This window comes from Ranitomeya imitator, chromosome 2, assembly GCF_032444005.1.
Source record: "Ranitomeya imitator isolate aRanImi1 chromosome 2, aRanImi1.pri, whole genome shotgun sequence".
In the NCBI taxonomy this organism is placed as follows: domain Eukaryota; kingdom Metazoa; phylum Chordata; class Amphibia; order Anura; family Dendrobatidae; genus Ranitomeya; species Ranitomeya imitator.
The window spans coordinates 156,366,357-156,387,048 of record NC_091283.1 but is presented as its reverse complement, the minus strand read 5'-3'; the positions used below and the strand labels follow the sequence as shown (position 1 = coordinate 156,387,048).

Sequence of the window (20,692 nt, the reverse complement as noted above, 5' to 3'; positions counted from 1 at the left end):
CACAGCTAAAACAAGGCGGCCCCCTGGCGGCCTTAATCAGCTGCTTAGTGACCGGCCCAGGGGGCAAATGCCCCTTTTCCACCTGGGCCAGTCCGCCCCTGGTCAGAGTGATCAGCTTAACAGCAATTACTGTACTTACAAAGTCGATATTTGCCCAGAAAATGAACTTTAACCCCAAAAACACATTTCAACATCATTGCAGTCCTGCCTTAAAAGGAGCAGCTAACATCGTTTGTGATTGATCCATTAACACAGGTGTGGGTGTTGATGAGGACAGGGCTGGCGATTAATTAGTCATGAATAAGTAAGAATGACATCACTGGACACTTTAAAAGGAGGCTGGTGCTTGGTATCATTGTTTCTCTTCAGTTAACCATGGTTATATCTAAAGAAACACGTGCAGCCATCATTGCACTGCACAAAAATGGCCTAACAGGGAAGAGTATCGCAGCTACAAAGATTGCACCTCAGTCAACAATCTATCGCATCATCAAGAACTTCAAGGAGAGGGCTTCCATTGTTGTCAAAAAGGCTCCAGGGCGCCCAAGAAAGACCAGCAAGCGCCAGGACCGTATCTTAAAACTGTTTCAGCTGCGGGATCGGACTACCAGCAATGCCGAGCTTGCTCAGGAATGGCAGCAGGCTGGTGTGAGTGCTTCTGCACGCACTGTGAGGCGGAGACTCTTTGAGCAAGGCCTGGTTTCAAGGAGGGCATCAAAGAAGTCACATCTCTCCAGAAAAAACATCAAGGACCGACTGATATTCTGCAAAAGGAACAGGGAGTGGACTGCTGAGGACTGGGGCAAAGTCATTTTCTCTGATGAATCCCCTTTTCGATTGTTTGGGACATCTGGAAAACGGCTTATTCGGAGAAGAAGAGGTGAGCGATACCACCAGTCTTGTCTCATGCCAACTGTAAAGCATCCTGAAACCATTCATGTGTGGGGTTGCTTCTCAGCCAAGGGAATCGGCTCACTCACAGTCTTGCCTAAAAACACAGCCATGAATAAAGAATGGTACCAGAATGTTCTCCAAGAGCAACTTCTCCCAACCGTCCAAGAGCAGTTTGGCGCCCAACAATGCCTTTTCCAGCATGATGGAGCACCTTGCCATAAAGCAAAGGTGATAATAACTAAATGGCTCATGGGACAAAACATAGAGATTTTGGGTCCATGGCCTGGAAACTCCCCAGATCTTAATCCCATTGAGAACTTGTGGTCAATCATCAAGAGACGGGTGGACAAACAAAAACCAACAAATTCTGGCAAAATGCAAGCATTGATTATTATGCAAGAATGGACTGCTATCAGTCAGGATTTGGTCCAGAAGTTGATTGAGAGCATGCCAGGGAGAATTGCAGAGGTCTTGAAGAAGAAGGGTCAACACTGCAAATATTGACTTGCTGCATTAACTCATTCTAACTGTCAATATAACCTATTGGTACTCATAATATGATTGCAATTATATTTCTGTATGTGATATAAACATCAGACAAACACTAATAAAAACCAGAGGGCAGCAGATCATGTGAAAATATAATTTTGGTGTCATTCTCAAAACTTCTGGCCATGACTGTAGTCTGGAAGAGGATGAGCACAGGGGATTCTGGAGAAGGAGGAAGGACATAGTAGCCTGGAGGAGGCTGATCACAGAGGAGTCTGGAGGAGGCTGAGCACAGAGGAGTCTGGAGGAGGAAGGACATAGTCTGGAGGAGGATGGGCTCAGAGGAGTCTAGAGGAGTAAGGAGATAGTAGTCTGAAGGAGGATGGGCTCAAAGGATTCTGGAGATGGAGGAGGAAGGACATAGTAGTCTGGAGGAGGAGCACAGTGGGGTCAGGAGAAGGAAGGACAGAGTAGTCTGGAGGACGAGAAGGAGCACAGAGGAGGCTGTAGGAGGAGTACAGCGTGGTCTGGAGGAGAAGGGAAGGATGAGCACAGTGGGGTCTGGAGGAGGAGAAGGGAAGGATGAGCACAGAGGGGTCTGGAGGAGGAGAAGGGAAGGATGAGCACAGTGGGGTCTGGAGGAAGAGGACAGAGTAGTCTAGAGTAGGAGAAGCGAGGACAGAGAAGTCTGAAGGAGCAGGAGGAGGCAATAGCTTTCTTCCTGTTGCCACACATGAATGGTCTGATGTAATCTGTCCTTTATGGTGGAATTGGTAGAGCTGGGTGATCGAATGTCTCATGTATGACCGGCCGAATCTCACATTTGAAATTAATTTTTCTGCAGATTTGCTACAAATTTCTCTGTGCTTGTTAACAGGCAAGTGAAAATCTGCATTATATCCACCATGTGTGAACGTACACTGAAGCAGAAGCCCCTGGTTTTTTTCTTTCTTGGAACGTTCCTCAACATCTGCAGAGGAAACAGAGATTGTGCTACCATTCAGATGAATGGCGGCCATGTAATACAAGGATGAATGCAGGGGGCGGCTCCTGGGCCGAGGACTCTCACCTGCGACATCCTTATATTCTGTTGGGGGGCTCATTGGAAGACAGAAATAAGATGCACGGTAACGAGCACTGCTGCTATGTCAGTGGGATATTATCAGGGTGAGCTCTTTGCTTCTGCATGTAAATGCGTGTTTCTATTCCCTGTCAGCAAGCAGAGGGTGCAAATGTCTAGTGGAAACTTGCAGAACTTGACTGTTGATTAATCAATTCATGACATAGTTGTCAGTGTACTTGGGCAAAGTGCCCTACATATGGTTGTGGCTGTGTCTGGTACTGCAGTTCTGTCGGGATCCCTCAAATCGGAAACCCTGGGGAATTGGGAAGATCTCACCATCATAGACCGTTCCTTGGCGGAGCGCCACCTGTACCTCCAGTCCAGCACTGGTCAGCATGGTGTGCTGTGGGTAGGTTGGAGATCTTGCACTTGTACAGGTGCTACAAGTGGATCCTATACTGTGGTAGTTGTGTATGCGCCCTGATCGCACCATTAATTGCAGGACTTCCCCATAAACGGCCCTTCTCCAGGTGGTGCACCCTTCGTTCCCCAACCCCGTGTTTGCAGCGCGCTCTGTGTCACAGGTTGGCCCTGCAGCCCTCGCCCTCCACTCTCTATTACTTGGTGCCGCTGTCTCAGTGCCAGCGTTGCCTACTTTCTCCACTTTGCATGGGTGTAAGAAATGAACAGCATGTCTCCTGCGTGCTGTGTGGGATCTGTGCTATTTAAATCTCTCTGAAGCCGAGCAGCATCGCACCAGCGCTGGATCCCATCCAGGAGAGGGGTCAGGCTCAAACTCGTCACCATCTGTCCAGACGTTAATCACAATTTGGGGTGTTGGGAAACGTGCTCTCTCGCTTTATGGTTACTGCTAGTGTTGCTGTAAGAACGAGCGACAGGGCCGGCGGCAGTGAGTCCTGCAGCGAGGAGCAGCGATCCCCTCCTGAGCCCTTGTTCACAATCTACCATTTTGTGCCTATAGTTCCCATGCGGAGCTTTGTGTAGGCCGATCCTGCCGTCGCGTTGCCGTCCGTCCATTACTTAGCCTCACAAATGGACTGACAGATGGACGGGAGATGGATTGTGGGTTTAGGCTGCTCAGGGATTGTTTGTAGTCTGTTACCATGGAGATACATAGATCTGCAGGAGCTGTAGGCACACAAAAAAATTCTGACTGATTACAAAGTTGCTATAGTTTTGGCACATATTGGAACAATTAAATAATGAATTTTGTGTGGACCTTCGCTTTTAAGGGGAAGTTTGACACTCGTACCTGTCAGCTCGCGTGCACATCAGCAGGTGTCGTTCACGTGGGTTTGTGCAGATTCGTCGCAGTGCGACTCAGTATGTGCCTTAATTGTCCCGTATTGGACTAGGTATTTCCCCCAAACTAAGTGACCCTTTAATGCCAAGCAGCGGATGGAAAGCAGCTCGCCATATGGGCCCATTTTATTTGGAGAACTGTCCTGTGACACTTCTCTCTGTAGTTGATTGGCGGCCCCTCTGGCACTTTGGCGCAGGTTTCCCCCCGGTCCAGACTCATTAGGGCATCATTTTGAATCTGATTTTTTATTTATTTATTTATTTTTATTATCATGGGTTTTGCTCAGAGTTGTTGGCATCGGATTGAGCTGTGTACGAGGCGCCTGCAGATGTGCCGGCCCGCGGCAGCTTCATTACATTCTGCAGAGTCCGGCCGGGGTCCAGCAGCAGAGATGAGTATTGATCGCGGTTTGGCTGGAGCGCAATACCTGATGTCTCCATTAGCATATAGTTAGCGATGACCTTTGTTCTGCGACAGGACGGGGTTGGTTTTCTGCTGAGCCGCAGAACCAGCGAGCGGATGGTGGAGGCAGCAGGACTGCGGGAGCGTGCCGCCCGTCACTCACTCCAGCGAGAAGTGCCAACCACCGCCATCACGTGCCACCTAGCAGATAAAGTGACCTGTGTCCCGCCTTGCTAATTTGCAGAAGTCCTTTACATGGCACATTTGTTTAAATTTTTCGCTTTGTTTCATTGCCGGCTTGCTGCCATTTGGTAAATTGTAAACATTTCATTTTTTTTCTCATTAATGTACACTCTGCACCGTGACTGAAAAAAAAAATTTCTGCAAATTTAATTTAAAAAAAAAAAAAAAAAGAAAAACTGAAATATCACGTGGTCATAAGTATTCAGACCCTTTGTTCAGACACTCATATTTGTCACATGCTGTCCATTTCCTTGTGATCCTCCTTGAGATGGTTCTACTCCTTCATTGGAGTTCAGCTGTGTTTAATTAAACTGATAGAACTTGATTGGGAAAGGCGCACACCTGTCTATATAAGACCTCACAGCTCACAGTGCTTGTCAGACCAAATGAGAATCATGAGGTCAAAGGAACTGACCAAGAAGCTCAGAGACAGAATTGTGGCAAGGCGCAGATCTGGCCAAGGTTACAACAGAATTTTTGCAGGCCTCCATAATCCTTAAATGGAAGAAGTTTGGGACCACCAGCAGTCTTCCTAGACCTGGCCGTCCAGCCGAACTGAGCAATTGTGGGAGAAGAGCCTTGGTGAGAGAGGTAAAGAACCACCCCAAGATCACTGTGGCTGAGCTCCAGAGATGCAGTAGGGAGATGGGAGAAAGTTCCACAAAGTCAACTATCACTGCAGCCCTCTACCAGTCGGGCCTTTATGGCAGAGTGGCCCGACGGAAGCCTCTCCTCAGTGGAAGACATAGGAAAGCCTGCATAGAGTGTGCTAAAAAACACATGAAGGACTCCCAGACTAAGGGAAATAAGATTCTCTGGTCTGTTGAGATGAACATAGACCTTTTTGGCGATAATTCTAAGCGATATATGTGGAGAAAACCAGGCACTGTGCATCACCTGCTCAATACAATCCCAACAGTGAAACATGGTGGTGGCAGCATCATGCTATGGGGTGTTTTTCAGCTGTAGGGACAGGACAACTGGTTGTCATTCAAGGAAACATGAATGCGGCCAAGTACAGAGATATTCTAGATTGCTCTGGACCTCAAACTTGGCCGAAGGTTCACCTTCCAACAAGACAATGACCCTAAGCACACAGCTAAAATAACAAAGGAGTGGCTTCAGAACAACTCTGTGACCATTCTTCACTGGCCCAGCCAGAGCCCTGACCTAAACCCAACTGAGCATCTCTGGAGAGACCTGAAAATTGCTGTCCACCAACGTTCACCATCCAACCTGACAGAACTGGAGAGGATCTGCAAGGAAGAATGGCAGAGTATCCCCAAATCCAGGTGTGAAAAACTTGTAGCATCATTCCCAAGAAGACTCATGGCTGTACTAGCTCAAAAGGTGCTTCTACTCAATACTGAGCCAAGGGTCTGAATACTTCTGACCATGTGATATTTCAGTTTTGCTTTTTTAATAAATTTGCAAAAATTTCTATATTTCTGTTTTTTTTTTTTCAGTTAAGATGGGGTGTAGAGTGTACATTAATGAGACAAAAATGAACTGTTCTGAATTTACCAAATGGCTGCAATGAAACAGTGAAAAAAGGGGTCTGAATACTTTCCGTACCCGCTGTATCTCCAGCTCTGGGAACCTCCAGACATTTGCATCATCTTGGTTACGGTCTCCTTTAAATAATTTTTCTTCTTTGTTCCTAGGTACATCGATGATGTTATCACCCGCATCGACCGCATGTTTCCGGAGATGACCATCCATTTATCCAGACCCAACGGGACCTCCGCCATGTTGCTGGTAAGTTTTGGCGCTCGGTGTGACTCCGTCTTCAGCCAATGCAGTAGAAGAGGACGAGTAGAGGACTTGTGTTTTTGGGCGGCTTTTGCCTTTGCCGCACACCCTGTAGACATCCCGTGTCATGGGCGGCTCCTCGGGCCGGAGCCCAGTAATGGATATGGGAGACAGTCGCTCGCTTCAGCCATTAGCTCATGGACGGCAGAAGTCGGCTCTGGCGTCTCCCTGCGGAGCAGAAAGCCGCCTGCTCAGGCAGAAGCAGCGCTCATTGCATCCGTATCCGGGGACATTACTGGGGACACCGCGCTTACTCAGGTGTGACTGATGCTCAGCGACCTGCAGGCCTGACAAGGTGACCCTGATTTCCTGCAGGGACCCCCACACACAACTTAACCCTTTCCTGCTGAGCCCGCCATCTCAGCCTCCAGCACATTGCAGACCTGTCTCACAATTCTCCACCATGTCTCAGATCTCTGCTTGCTGTGTCTGTGATTGGGGAACCGATCCTGCTTACACAAATGAGGCTAAACTCCTAAAGTAGACTGTTCTGGGCAAACATTGTACCAAACCCTCAGCTGAGATCAGGACAAACTAGGTCAGGACAAGGTTTTTATTATTTTTTTTTGTTAACTGAAAATCTTTTTACACAGACGTGATTTCTCACAGCTGAGGGTTTGTTACCATCGTATCTAGGCTGGACAATGCCCTGTGACCTACAAAAATCCTGAATCTTCATAGTAACAAACCTTCAGCTGTGTGATCAGGGCTGAATACATCAGAATGAGTTTATAGCCTTTTGTTTTGAATTTTAGCAAGAAGCCCTGAACAGACCGTATTCCTCACAACTGAGGGTTTGTTACTATTGTTCCTAGGCTGGAGAATCCTCTATGAGATAAACAGTCCTAAGTCCGGCCTGACACATTGTAACAGACTCCCATTTATATCAACTGAACAGGCAAGGTCAGGACAATCAGTTTTTGGACAGCTCTTATTTTTCACAACTGAGGGTTTGTTACAGTTGCATCCAATGTAGACAACCCTCTGGGACTGTTACCTGCACTAAAATATCTGCAGTCCAGGCTGTGCAGCTCACAGAGCATTGTCTGATCTAGTCTAGCCTGATCACACACCTGAGGTTTTGTTACTATGTGTCAGTCTGCAGTCCAGGCTGTGCAGCTTAGAGGATTGTCTGATCTAGTCTCTCCTGATCACACAGCTGAAGGTTTGTTACAGTGTATCAGTCTGCAGGCCAGGCTGTGCAGCTCAGAGGATTGTCTGGCCTGGATGCCAATGTAACAAACATTCAGCTATGAAAAATAAGGTCGAACAGGTTTCCTTGTTAACACACAAGGGCTACAAACTTGTCCCAACCGTCCAGCGTCCTGGTCATATAGCTGAGGGTTTGTTACACTGTATCTGTCTGGAGACATGACTTCTTGGCTTAAAGATTGTCTGCACTGGACACAATTGTACCGGACCCTCAGCTGCGATAAATATTAGAATAAAACAATTCTCTAGCATCTAGATTTAAGCATTGCTGTTTCCGTTCACTGACAACCAGCAGAGGTCCTGGACATGGCGTAGCATTGCTGTGAGCTGCAGGTGGTGGCATGATGGCTGCATCTTCTGGAGATCGAGGCGCTGTTGATGTCCCGCGCCCCGGCTCCCTAGAGGACGACGTCCAGAACACAGAACCAAGACGTTTTGGGAAGCGGATCGGCTCCTGCCTCGGGGGAAGGAAATGAAAACGAAAACTTGTAATTAAAAAGTAAAGTGAACACCTGCTTCTGGGGGGACGGGGCGGCCAAATCGAATGAGCAGACAATGGAGGGAGGCGACAGGCTGGCGGTAATTAAGAAACGTAATCGGCGGTAAAAGATGCACAATATATTCAGTGTCGCCTCCAATTAGCGTCAAAACGCCACCCAAAAAGCTGCAGGCTACCGTCACTCCTGTCACGCTATGTGCCTCAGCCTGGCATATTTAAAGGGCCACGGCACAATGCAAAACCTCAGCTCCTCGCTCTGCGGGGAATGTACCTAGACCGGCCAGTCGTAGAGTCCCTCTCATTTGTATTCACTGCCGTTTATACCTTGTGAGTATGTAATAGGGCGGAATTATGTGGGATGGGTAAAAGAGGCAATGTCCTGGGACCGGAACCACCCCTCATAATCCACTATGTGTGCCTCACTCTGAACATTTCTTGGACACTATATATCACTGTGATGTGATCACGCCATGGCGGTATTACATAGGCACTTTCTGGAGCAATCAGTTATGTGGTACCATATACTGTAGCATTAGCATGTTTTACTGTACATGGCAGTCTCTTATAAGCACTGTAACTGTTTGGTAGTATTATGTGCCACTCTACAGCGCTATTATATTGGCACTCTTTGACAGTATTTAATATTCTGCTATATATCTTTAGTACATTGACACTGTATGGCAGTATTTATGGGATGCCATACAAATAATGGTGGCACAGTATTATATGTGGTACTGTATATCACTACTATGCGGGTGCTGTATGGCAGTGTTATGTAGGCACTGTGTGGTACTGATTATTAACCCTTTTGGGTTGGTATTGTATTATTTTGGCAGGCTGATATTGGCATAGTATAGTGGCATTGCACGCAGCAATGTATTGTGCATTTATGTTTGCACTTTATGGCAGTATTATGTGATACTGCATGGCGCTATTATGTTGGCACTATATTGAGCTATTAGGCACTATGCGACACCTGTAATTCAGTGTTGTATATGGACACTGTATAGTAGTGTTAGGTTGGCCCAGTATGGCGGTAGTATTTGGAGGCTTACTACCTTTACTCCTATCCACTAACACTCTCGTTCTGCACCGCGCGGCCTTTGCTTTGCCCCTGTGTCATTGTACATATTGCCGTGCCTGTCCATCACCACCTCTCTGTAATTTCTGCTTCCCGGCTATCGTGCTGCCGCCGGGTGCTGTGTGACGGATGGCACCGCGGCTGCCATTCTTCATCTGCCACCTTGTGGCGTGTCGCTCCAATCTATTACCTTGATGGATTGTAATCCAGTGCAATTTATAAACAGATTGAGAGCGTGCTTATTTACATCTCCTGGCACCGCGGCCGCTGATTGCCTTCTCCGGGTGCAGCGGATCTTGGAGCCATCTTACTGCTCCTCTGTGGGCATAGCAGTGCCAGTGCAGAGGGTATGCAATGATTCTGCCACCCTAGCCCTGCTCTGAGCGCTGTTTTCTTTCTGTAGCAGCCACTTGTGCTGAAAGACTGATACCAGAGCTCCCATGATACATGTGACTCCATAACGTCATTGTGGATGCAGCTTTGGGTGTGACTGGAGAGAATAGAATCAAGTTTAGTATTAAAAGAGAAGATAATTTTTTTTATCCCCTAGTTGCTCTGCCCACACTATTCATTACAACGTGACAAGGGTTCGCATGTCCTGACTCTCGTTTGCAAGGTCCTGTAATCCCCGGCACCATTTGATTAATCTCAGCATGATAATTACTGAGACGGTCCATGCTTCACCCGGAGGCATGAAGAATAATCTCTCCTTCCTCCAGTCATCTGTAAAACATGGAGAATGGACCCCGAAATATGTCAAGAGTTTTTCTCTGGAGGGGAGAAAAGATTTAGGAACAAAGTGGAAGTTTTGTCCATTATGTAACTTAGTGGCGGGGGAGGGGTAGGAATAGACGTTGCTGCCTGATTGGGTGTAAATGCACATCAAAGTGCATCCTGGGGCGTCCTCCATGCTGCAAAGTGCTCAATTTAACTGTGCGGGAACACAGGGCCATGTGTGGGTGAACAGGCGACCCAGGGGATGGGGAATATTTAGTGCCGTTATTAGATACATATTTTAATAGTTAATTATCTGAGTTTTCTAGTGTCAACAGTTCCATCATTAAAGGGAGAAAACTCTGAAGGATGTAATGTCTTCTGGAGCCTCGAACCTGAGTTATAGATTCCGGTTGGAGGTTAAAGTGACACACTAAATCCTTATTCCTTCCCCAAAATATTATTTTCTGCCTCTACCTCCCCTGAGCCATACTACCTCTGCCTCCACTGAGCCATACTACCTCTGCCTCCCCTAACCTGCGTTTCCTCTGCGCCTCCCGAACTGCACTGCCTCTTCCTTCCTCCAAGCCTCCCGCAAGTATCGCTGCCTCTTCCTCCCTCTGAGCCGCCCTGCCTCTGCACCTCCCACAAGTATCGCTGCCTCTGCCTTCCCCGAGCCTCGTCTGTCTTCTCCAATCTGGTCTGCCTCTGCCTTCTCCAACCCACTCTGGCCCCCCAACCTGTGCTACCTCTGCCCGCCTTGACCTTTATTGTTTTTCCACCAAATCGTTTTTAAACCATATACTCTAATCCCTGATTCCTTTCCGACCCTTACATTTTATGACTCTGATTATTTTCCCATCCCAATTTAAACCTTTTCCCCCCTGTTGTACCTCATTTTCCCCAACCCTAATCACTTATTCCCTTTTCCTACTTCCACACCAATCTTTCTAACCCAAAGACCCCGCTGTCCTTGCCAGGCTGATTCCATAAAATTGGTGTCACGACTCTGTTGCCAGGTGTCTCAGACACAGAGGCTCCTTCCTGGTCCCTAACTCTAGGAGCGCCCTAGCTCGCCCTGTTCCCCAGGTTACTTCTAATAGTGAAGAAGCCGGGGCCATGTACCTTGCCTTAGCTTCTGTATCCGCCCTCAGTTTGTACCCTTCCCCCATCCAGGGAAGAGGGGAGTAGTAGTGTACTGTAAGACATCAACCAGAGTAACAAGGTAATACAAACAGGGATAAAGGAAAATACCAATCATACAAATATATACACATACAACAGAGGAATGCATCGGGTAGTGGAGAATGTGGTTAAACCAAAGTAGGAGACGAAAGGGAATTATCACAGGCTTAAAACCTAGGAACAGTCACAGATAAATACACCAAACGCCTTCTCCAACAACCTCCAGCCATGCAGCATAAGCTATTTCTGACAATGAGTGCTAGCCAGGACCCAGATTATACAGGAGATGGGAGTGGCTAACAGTGCACAGCTGAGCGCCTTATCTCCAGGAGCTCTTAAGAGAGCAGATTAACCCCTGCACTGCCAATAGAAATTTACACTGTTTAATAAGAAGGGTAAGTGCTTCTAATCAGTGTAGGAGAAATCAAACGTGGCCGTCTTCTGGCTCCTCTGTCGTGGTAAACCTGTGATAGTTGGAGGCTTACAAGTCTCTCGAATGTCTTTGTGTTCTGAAACATTTTCATTTTGTTCATTGGGATTAAGGGGCGTTAATTTAAAGAATCACCCCAACAGATGTAGCGCCAACACTAAACCACAGACAACCAAATGGCACTGCAGTCGTCATCGCTCCAGAGATCCCACTTACAGCATTGTGGGTGGGCTATATTCAGATCTCTCCTGGTGGGGCATTTTACCAGTAGGACCTGCAGATTATTGCTGCAATCAATGGGTCACATATGACCTGATTTACACAAAGAAGATACAAAAACAGAGTTTATTCGCACTTGGTTTCCCAAGGGAAGCGTCGCGCTCAACATGTCGACCATGAAACAGAAGGATTAAGCCGAGGCGCTATAACTTAGAGGCGAACCAGGACTCCTAAATTATCTATGAGCGCAGACAGGCCATTCCAGAACACGAGATGAGCGCCTCTGAAATATAGCTCATCTCAGTCCTGCCACCCCACAACTAAACATGATGGATCTCTGCCGAAGTGTCGGCACAGTGGCCCCCTGAACCATTCGTTAATGTTGCGTCTTATGATGTCCCCCACCTTTTATAAGACATACCTCCTATTATACCTGCTCACCGCTTATTATAACCAGGCAGCAAAATGCAGATGACAGACAGAGAAACGATCAGGAAACCTGTCTGTGACAGCCACAATTACCGACGACTCCCAGTGTATGGGGTGTAAATGGGATCTGCACGGGAGATGAGTGACATGAAGGAGTTGTCATAGGGGCAGAGAAGGCACAGTAATAGCTCTCGCTTATCCCACTGACAAACATGACAAGCAGCCTCCCCCAAATAATGGCTGATGACAGGGAGCAATAGATTTTTACTCTCCTGTCCTACAGTCACCTCTCCCCAGTAATGGCTGATAACAGAGAAAAATAGTAACAATGAACCACTATGTAGTTGGCGGCGATCTTGTACAGATTGATGGGGCCGTCGGGGTTAAGCGTTCAGTCGCCGCGCTGCGAGCTGTAGTAGTGAATGGCAGAGTACACAGCCACATGGTAAATAATGCACGCTCCCCTCTCATCACACTCCCTTTATGCATCAGTGAACACATAACATATTGCTCCATCCTCCCCTGTAATGTGGATAATGCTGCTCACAGTGCACAGGTGACCTGGTCCGAGCAGTCTCAGCGGCCATTCAGGGCTCAGCAGGCCCTCATCTGTGAGATGTTGACTGACACTGCCATGTGGGAAAAATTTAGAGAGCTGTGGATTGTAGCTATTGGCAAAACTTCAGCAGCTCAGTAGTCTACTGTTACGTTGATGTTTCAAGGGTGGTAATGGCGAGTACGTACCATGCCCAGGGGGCACTCACTATAGGACACTTGTACGTGCCCTGCCCGGGAACACTCACTATAGAACACTGGTACATATCCCACCTGGGGGTCACTCAATAGAAGTCACCGGTACATACCCTGCCCAGGATTACTCACTAGAGGACACTGGCTCGTACCCTGCCTGGGGGCACTCCGTATAGAACACTGGTACATAACCTGCCTGGGGTTACTTAATAGGGGACATCGGTACATACCCTTCCCAGGGTCTCTCGGTAGAGGACATCGGTACAAACTCTGCCTGGGGTCACTCCCCAGAGAACTCCTGTATGTGCCCTGCCCGAGGGCACTCGTACATACCCTGCCCAAGAACATGAACTATAGCACACTGGTTCATACACTGCCTGGGATCATTCACTAGAATACACTGGCACATACCCTGCCGGAGGTCACTCACTAGAGGACACTGGCACATTCCCTGCCCCGGGTCACTCACTATAGAACACTGGTACAAACCCTGCCCGGGGTCACTCAATAGAAGTCACCGGTACATACCCTGCCCAGGATTACTCACTAGAGGACACTGGCTCATACCCTGCCTGGGGTTACTCACTAGAGGATACTGACACATACCCTGCACCGGGTCACTCACTAGAGGACACTGGCACATACCCTGCCCAGGATTACTCACTAGAGGACACTGGCACATACCCTGCCTGGGGTTACTCACTAGAGGACACTGGCACATTCCCTGCCCAGGATTACTCACTAGAGGACACTGACACATACCCTGCCCCGGGTCACTCACTAGAGGACACCGGTACATACCCTGCCCAGGATTACTCACTAGAGGACACTGGCTCATACCCTGCCTGGGGTTACTCACTAGAGGACAGTGGCACATTCCCTGCCCAGGATTACTCACTAGAGGACACTGACACATACCCTGCCCCGGGTCACTCACTAGAGGACACCGGTACATACCCTGCCCAGGATTACTCACTAGAGGACACTGGCTCATACCCTGCCTGGGGTTACTCACTAGAGGATACTGACACATACCCTGACCAGGGGGCACTCACTAGAGGATACTGGCACATACCCTGACCAGGGGGCACTCACTAGAGGATACTGGCAGATACCCTGCCTGGGGCCACTCACTAGGAGGCCACTGGTAAATTTCCTGCCCGGGTCACTTACTAGAGGCCACTGGTACATATCCTTCCCATGGGCACTCGCTATAGCACATTGGTACATATCCTGCCCATGGGCACTCACTAGAAGATACGGTCACATGATCAGCCTGGGGTCACTCAATTGAGAACACTGGTACATACCCTGCCCAGGGTCACTCACTAGAGGACACTGTACATATCCTTCCCATGGGCCCTCACTAGAAGATACTGTCACATACTCAGGCTGGGTCACTCACTAGAGGACACTGGCACATACCCTGCCTGGGAGCACTCAGTATAGAACACTGGTACATAACCTGCCTGGGGTTACTTAATAGGGGAGATTGGTACATACCCTTCCCAGGGTCACTCAGTAGAGGACATCAGTACAAACTCTGCCTGGGGTCACTCCCCAGAGAACTCTTGTATGTGCCCTGCCCGAGGGCTATCGTACATACCCTGCCCAGGTACATGAACTATAGCACACTGGTACATACACTGCCTGGGATCATTCACTAGAATACACTGGCACATACCCTGCCGGAGGTCACTCACTAGAGGACACTGGCACATTCCCTGCCCTGGGTCACTCACTAGTGGACACTGGTACATACCCTGCCCGGGGTCACTCACTAGAGGACACTGGCACATACCGTGACCGAGGTCACTCACTAGAGGACACTGGTACATACCCTGTCCGAGGTCACTCACTAGAGGACACTGGCACATACCCTGCCTTGGGGCACTCCGTATAGAACACTGGTACATAACCTGCCTGGGGTTACTTAATAGGGGACATCGGTACATACCCTTCCCAGGGTCACTCATTAGAGGATACTGGCACATACCCTGCCCGGGGTCACTCACTAGAGGACACTGAGACATACCCTGACCGAGGTCACTCACTAGAGGATACTGGCACATACCCTGCCTGGGAGCACTCAGTATAGAACACTGGTACATAACCTGCCTGGGGTTACTTAATAGGGGACATCAGTACATACCCTTCCCAGGGTCACTCAGTAGAGAACATCGGTACAAACTCGGCCTGGGGTCACTCCCCAGAGAACTCTTGTATGTGCCCTGCCCGAGGGCACTCGTACATACCCTGCCCGGGGTCACTCACTAGAGGACACTGAGACATACCCTGCCCGAGGTCACTCACCAGAGGACACTGGCACATACCCTGCCCCGGGTTCACTCACTAGAGGACACTGAGACATACCCTGCCGGAGGTCACTCACTAGAGGACACTGGCACATACCCTGCCTGGGAGCACTCAGTATAGAACACTGGTACATAACCTGCCTGGGGTTACTTAATAGGGGACATACCCTGCCCAGGAACATGAACTATAGCACACTGGTACATACACTGCCTGGGATCATTCACTAGAATACACTGGCACATTCCCTGCCCCGGGTCACTCACTAGTGGACACTGGTACATACCCTGCCCGGGGTCACTCACTAGAGGACACTGGCACATACCCTGACCGAGGTCACTCACTAGAGGACACTGGTACATACCCTGTCCGAGGTCACTCACTAGAGGACACTGAGACATACCCTGCCCGAGATCACTCACTTGAGGACACTGGCACATACCCTGCCCGGGGTCACTCACTAGAGGACACTGGCACATACTCTGCCTGGGAGCACTCAGTATAGAACACTGGTACATAACCTGCCTGGGGTTACTTCATAGGAGACATCGGTACATACCCTTCCCAGGGTCACTCATTAGAGGACACTGGCACATACCTGTTATGGACCTGGTGGTTAGGAGCACCCGGAACGACCTGATGGTTAAACTCACACAGGACAAGCTCTGGGAAGTGGGAGCTTTGCTGACCGCAACCCCTAATCCTATCACACAACTAGAAATAGCCGTGGAGCGTACCTAACTCGACCTAGACGCCTCTTCACAGCCTAAGAGCTAACTAGCCCTAAAAATAGAAAATAAAGCCTACCTTGCCTCAGAGAAATTCACAGTGCGGAGGTGCCACTCTGCATCCCAGAGCTTCCAGCTAGCAAGGCAAAATCATGATAACCAGCTGGACAAGGAAACAATGAACAAATAGTTAACTAGCAGGGACTTAAGGTACCTTCACACATAACGATATCGTTGCTTTTTGTGACGTAGCAACGATATCGTTAAGGAAATCGTTATGTGTGACAGCGACCAACGATCAGGCCCCTGCTGGGAGATCGTTGGTCGCTGAACAAAGTCCAGAACTTTATTTCGTCGCTGGATCTCCCGTGGACATCGCTGGATCGGCGTGTGTGACACCGATCCAGCGATGTCTTCACTGGTAACCAGGGTAAACATCGGGTAACTAAGCGCAGGGCCGCGCTTAGTAACCCGATGTTTACCCTGGTTACCAGTGAAGACAATCGGGTAACTAAGCGCAGGGCCGCGCTTAGTAACCCGATGTTTACCCTGGTTACCAGCGTAAAAGTAAAAAAAAACAAACACTACATACTTACCTACCGCTGTCTGTCCCCGGCGCTGTGCTATGCACTCCTCCTGTACTGGCTGTGAGCGTCGGTCAGCCGGAAAGCAGAGGGGTGACGTCACCGCTCTGCTTTCCGGCCGCTGTGCTCACAGCCAGTACAGGAGGAGTGCAGAGAAGCACAGCGCCGGAGGACAGACAGCGATAGGTAAGTATGTAGTGTTTGTTTTTTTTTAACTTTTACGCTGGTAACCAGGGTAAACATCGGGTTACTAAGCGCGGCCCTGCGCTTAGTTACCCGATGTTTACCCTGGTTACCAGGGGACTTCGGGATCGTTGGTCGCTGGAGAGCGGTCTGTGTGACAGCTCTCCAGCGACCAAACAGCGAAGCTGCAGCGATCCGGATCGTTGCCGGTATCGCTGCAGCGTCGCTTAATGTGAAGGGGCCTTTAGCTTCTGCTGGAGTAGACAGGTCACCAGAAAGATCCAAGAGCGAACTGAACCAGTACAAGAACATTGACAGCTGGCATGGAGTAACGATCTGAGTGGAGTTAAATAGAGCAGCCAGCCACAGAATAAACTACGTCACCTGTGGAAGGAACCTCAGAAGCAGCAGCTCCACTCACAGCTACCAGAGGGAGTCCATGGACAGAACTCGCCGAAGTACCATTCATGACAACAGGAGGGAGTTCGATAACAGAATTCACAACAGTACCCCCCCCTTGAGGAGGGGTCACCGAACCCTCACCAGAGCCCCCAGGCCGATCAGGACGAGCCAAATGAAAGGCACGAACTAGATCGGCAGCATGAACATCAGAGGCAAAAACCCAGGAATTATCTTCCTGACCATAACCCTTCCACTTGACCAGGTACTGGAGTTTCCGTCTCGAAATACGAGAATCCAAAATCTTCTCCACCACATACTCCAACTCCCCCTCGACCAACACCGGGGCAGGAGGATCAACGGAGGGAACCATAGGCGCCACGTATCTCCGCAATAACGACCTATGGAACACATTATGGATGGCAAAAGAAGCTGGAAGGGCCAAACGAAATGACACAGGATTGAGAACCTCAGAAATCTTATACGGACCAATGAAACGAGGCTTAAACTTAGGAGAGGAAACCTTCATAGGAACATGACGAGATGACAACCAAACCAAATCCCCAACACGAAGTCGGGGACCAACACAGCGACGGCGGTTAGCGAAACGTTGAGCCCTCTACTGGGACAATGTCAAATTGTCCACCACATGAGTCCAAATCTGCTGCAACCTGTCCACCACCGTATCCACACCAGGACAGTCCGAAGGCTCAACCTGCCCTGAAGAGAAGCGAGGATGGAAACCAGAATTACAGAAAAAAGGCGAAACCAAAGTAGTCGAGCTGGCCCGATTATTAAGGGCGAACTCAGCCAATGGCAAGAAGGACACCCAATCATCCTGATCAGCAGAAACAAAGCATCTCAGATATGTTTCCAAAGTCTGATTAGTTCGTTCGGTTTGGCCATTTGTCTGAGGATGGAAAGCCGAAGAAAAAGATAAATCAATGCCCATCTTAGCACAAAAGGACCGCCAAAACCTCGAAACAAACTGGGAACCTCTGTCCGAGACGATGTTCTCCGGAATGCCATGCAAACGAACCACATGCTGGAAAAACAATGGCACCAAATCAGAGGAGGAAGGCAATTTAGACAAGGGTACCAAATGGACCATCTTAGAGAAGCGATCACAAACCACCCAAATGACCGACATCTTTTGAGAGACAGGGAGATCTGAAATAAAATCCATGGAAATATGCGTCCAGGGCCTCTTCGGGACCGGCAAGGGCAAAAGCAACCCACTGGCACGAGAACAGCAGGGCTTAGCCCGAGCACAAGTCCCACAGGACTGCACAAAAGAACGCACATCCCGTGACAAAGAAGGCCACCAAAAGGATCTAGCCACCAAATCTCTGGTACCAAAGATTCCAGGATGACCCGCCAACACCGAACAATGAACCTCAGAGATAACTCTACTAGTCCATCTATCAGGGACAAACAGTTTCTCCGCTGGACAACGGTCAGGTCTATCAGCCTAAAACTTCTGCAGCACGCGCCGCAAATCAGGGGAGATGGCAGACAAAATTACCCCCTCTTTGAGAATACCCGCCGGCTCAGGAACACCCGGAGAGTCAGGCACAAAACTCCTTGACAGGGCATCAGCCTTCACATTCTTAGAGCCCGGAAGGTACGAAACCACAAAATCAAAACGGGAGAAAAACAGCGACCATCGAGCCTGTCTAGGATTCAACCGTTTGGCAGACTCGAGATAAGTCAAATTCTTGTGATCAGTCAAGACCACCACGCGATGCTTGGCTCCTTCAAGCCAATGTCGCCACTCCTCGAATGCCCACTTCATGGCCAACAACTCTCGATTGCCAACATCATAATTGCGCTCAGCAGGCGAGAATTTTCTAGAAAAGAAGGCACATGGTTTCATCACCGAGCCATCAGAACTTCTTTGCGACAAAACAGCCCCTGCTCCAATCTCAGAAGCATCAACCTCGACCTTAAACGGGAGCGAAACATCTGGCTGGCACAACATAGGGGCAGAAGAAAAATGACGCTTCAACTCCTGAAAGGCCTCTACAGCCGCAGAGGACCAATTGACCACATCATCACCTTTCTTGGTCAAATCAGTCAACGGTTTAACAACACTAGAAAAATTAGCGATGAAGCGACGGTAAAAATTAGCAAAGCCCAGGAACTTCTGCAGGCTCTTCACAGATGTCGGCTGAGTCCAATCATAAATGGCCTGAACTTTAACAGGGTCCATCTCGATAGTAGAAGGGGAAAAAATGAAACCTTCTGAACGCCAAAGAGATATTTCGACCCCTTCACAAACAAGGAATTCGCACGAAGGACCTGGAACACCATTCTGACCTGCTTCACATGAGACTCCCAATCATCCGAAAAGACCAAAATATCATCCAAATATACAATCATGAATCTATCCAGGTACTTTCGGAAGATGTCATGCATAAAGGACTGAAACACAGATGGAGCATTAGAAAGCCCGAATGGCATAACCAGGTACTCAAAATGGCCCTCGGGCGTATTAAATGCTGTTTTCCATTCATCGCCCTGTTTAATACGCACAAGATTATACGCCCCTCGAAGATCTATCTTGGTGAACCAACTAGCCCCCTTAATCCGAGCAAACAAATCAGACAGCAGTGGCAAAGGGTACTGAAATTTGACTGTGATCTTATTAAGAAGGCGGTAATCAATACAAGGTCTCAAAGAGCCATCCTTCTTGGCCACAAAAAAGAACCCTGCTCCCAACGGTGATGACGACGGGCGAATATGACCCTTCTCCAAGGATTCCTTTATATAACTCCGCATAGCGGCGTGCTCTGGCACAGATAAATTAAACAGTCGGGCTTTAGGAAACTTACTACCAGGAATCAAATCAATAGCACAATCGCAATCCCTATGAGGAGGTAAGGCACCGGATTTGGGCTCTTTAAATACATCCCGGTAATCTGACAAAAACTCAGGGACTTCAGAAGGAGTGGAAGGCGAAATTGACAGCAATGGAACATCACCATGTACCCCCTGACAACCCCAGCCGGACACAGACATAGATTTCCAATCCAATACTGGATTATGGACCTGTAGCCATGGCAACCCCAAAACGACCACATCATGCAGATTATGCAACACCAAAAAGCGAATATCCTCCTGATGTGCAGGAGCCATGCACATGGTCAATTGAGTCCAGTACTGAGGCTTATTCTTGGCCAAAGGCGTAGCATCAATTCCTCTCAATGGAATAGGATACTGCAAGGGCTCCAAGAAAAAACCACAGCGCCTGGCAAACTCCAACTCCATCAAATTCAGGGCAGCGCCTGAATCCACAAATGCCATAACAGAATAGGACGACAGAGAGCAAATCAGAGTAACGGACAAAAGAAATTTAGACTGTACCGTACCAATGGTGGCAGACCTAGCGAACCGCTTAGTGCGCTTAGGACAATCGGAGATAGCATGAGTGGAATCACCACAGTAAAAACACAGCCCATTCCGACGTCTGTGTTCTTGCCGTTCAGCTCTGGTCAAAGTCCTATCACATTGCATAGGCTCAGGCCTATGCTCAGAGAATACCGCCAGATGGTGCACAGTTTTGCGCTCACGCAAGCGCCGATCGATCTGAATGGCCAAGGACATAGACTCATTCAGACCAGCAGGCGTAGACAGGTCACCAGAAAGATCCAAGAGCGAACTGAACCAGTACAAGAACATTGACAGCTGGCATGGAGTAACGATCTGAGTGGAGTTAAATAGAGCAGCCAGCCACAGA

General features: G+C 48.8%; 1 protein-coding gene across 2 annotated transcripts in view; it reads left to right on the top strand.

Moving 5' to 3' along the window:
* The window catches only part of MED27 (mediator complex subunit 27), a 201,913-nt gene that overhangs the window by 130,375 nt on the left and 50,846 nt on the right, over positions 1-20,692 (top strand). For both annotated transcript variants that reach the window (XM_069747573.1, XM_069747574.1), the window contains one exon: positions 6,080-6,173. In XM_069747573.1, the coding sequence (XP_069603674.1) occupies positions 6,080-6,173 (94 nt within the window). The remainder of the gene's footprint in view (positions 1-6,079; positions 6,174-20,692) is intronic.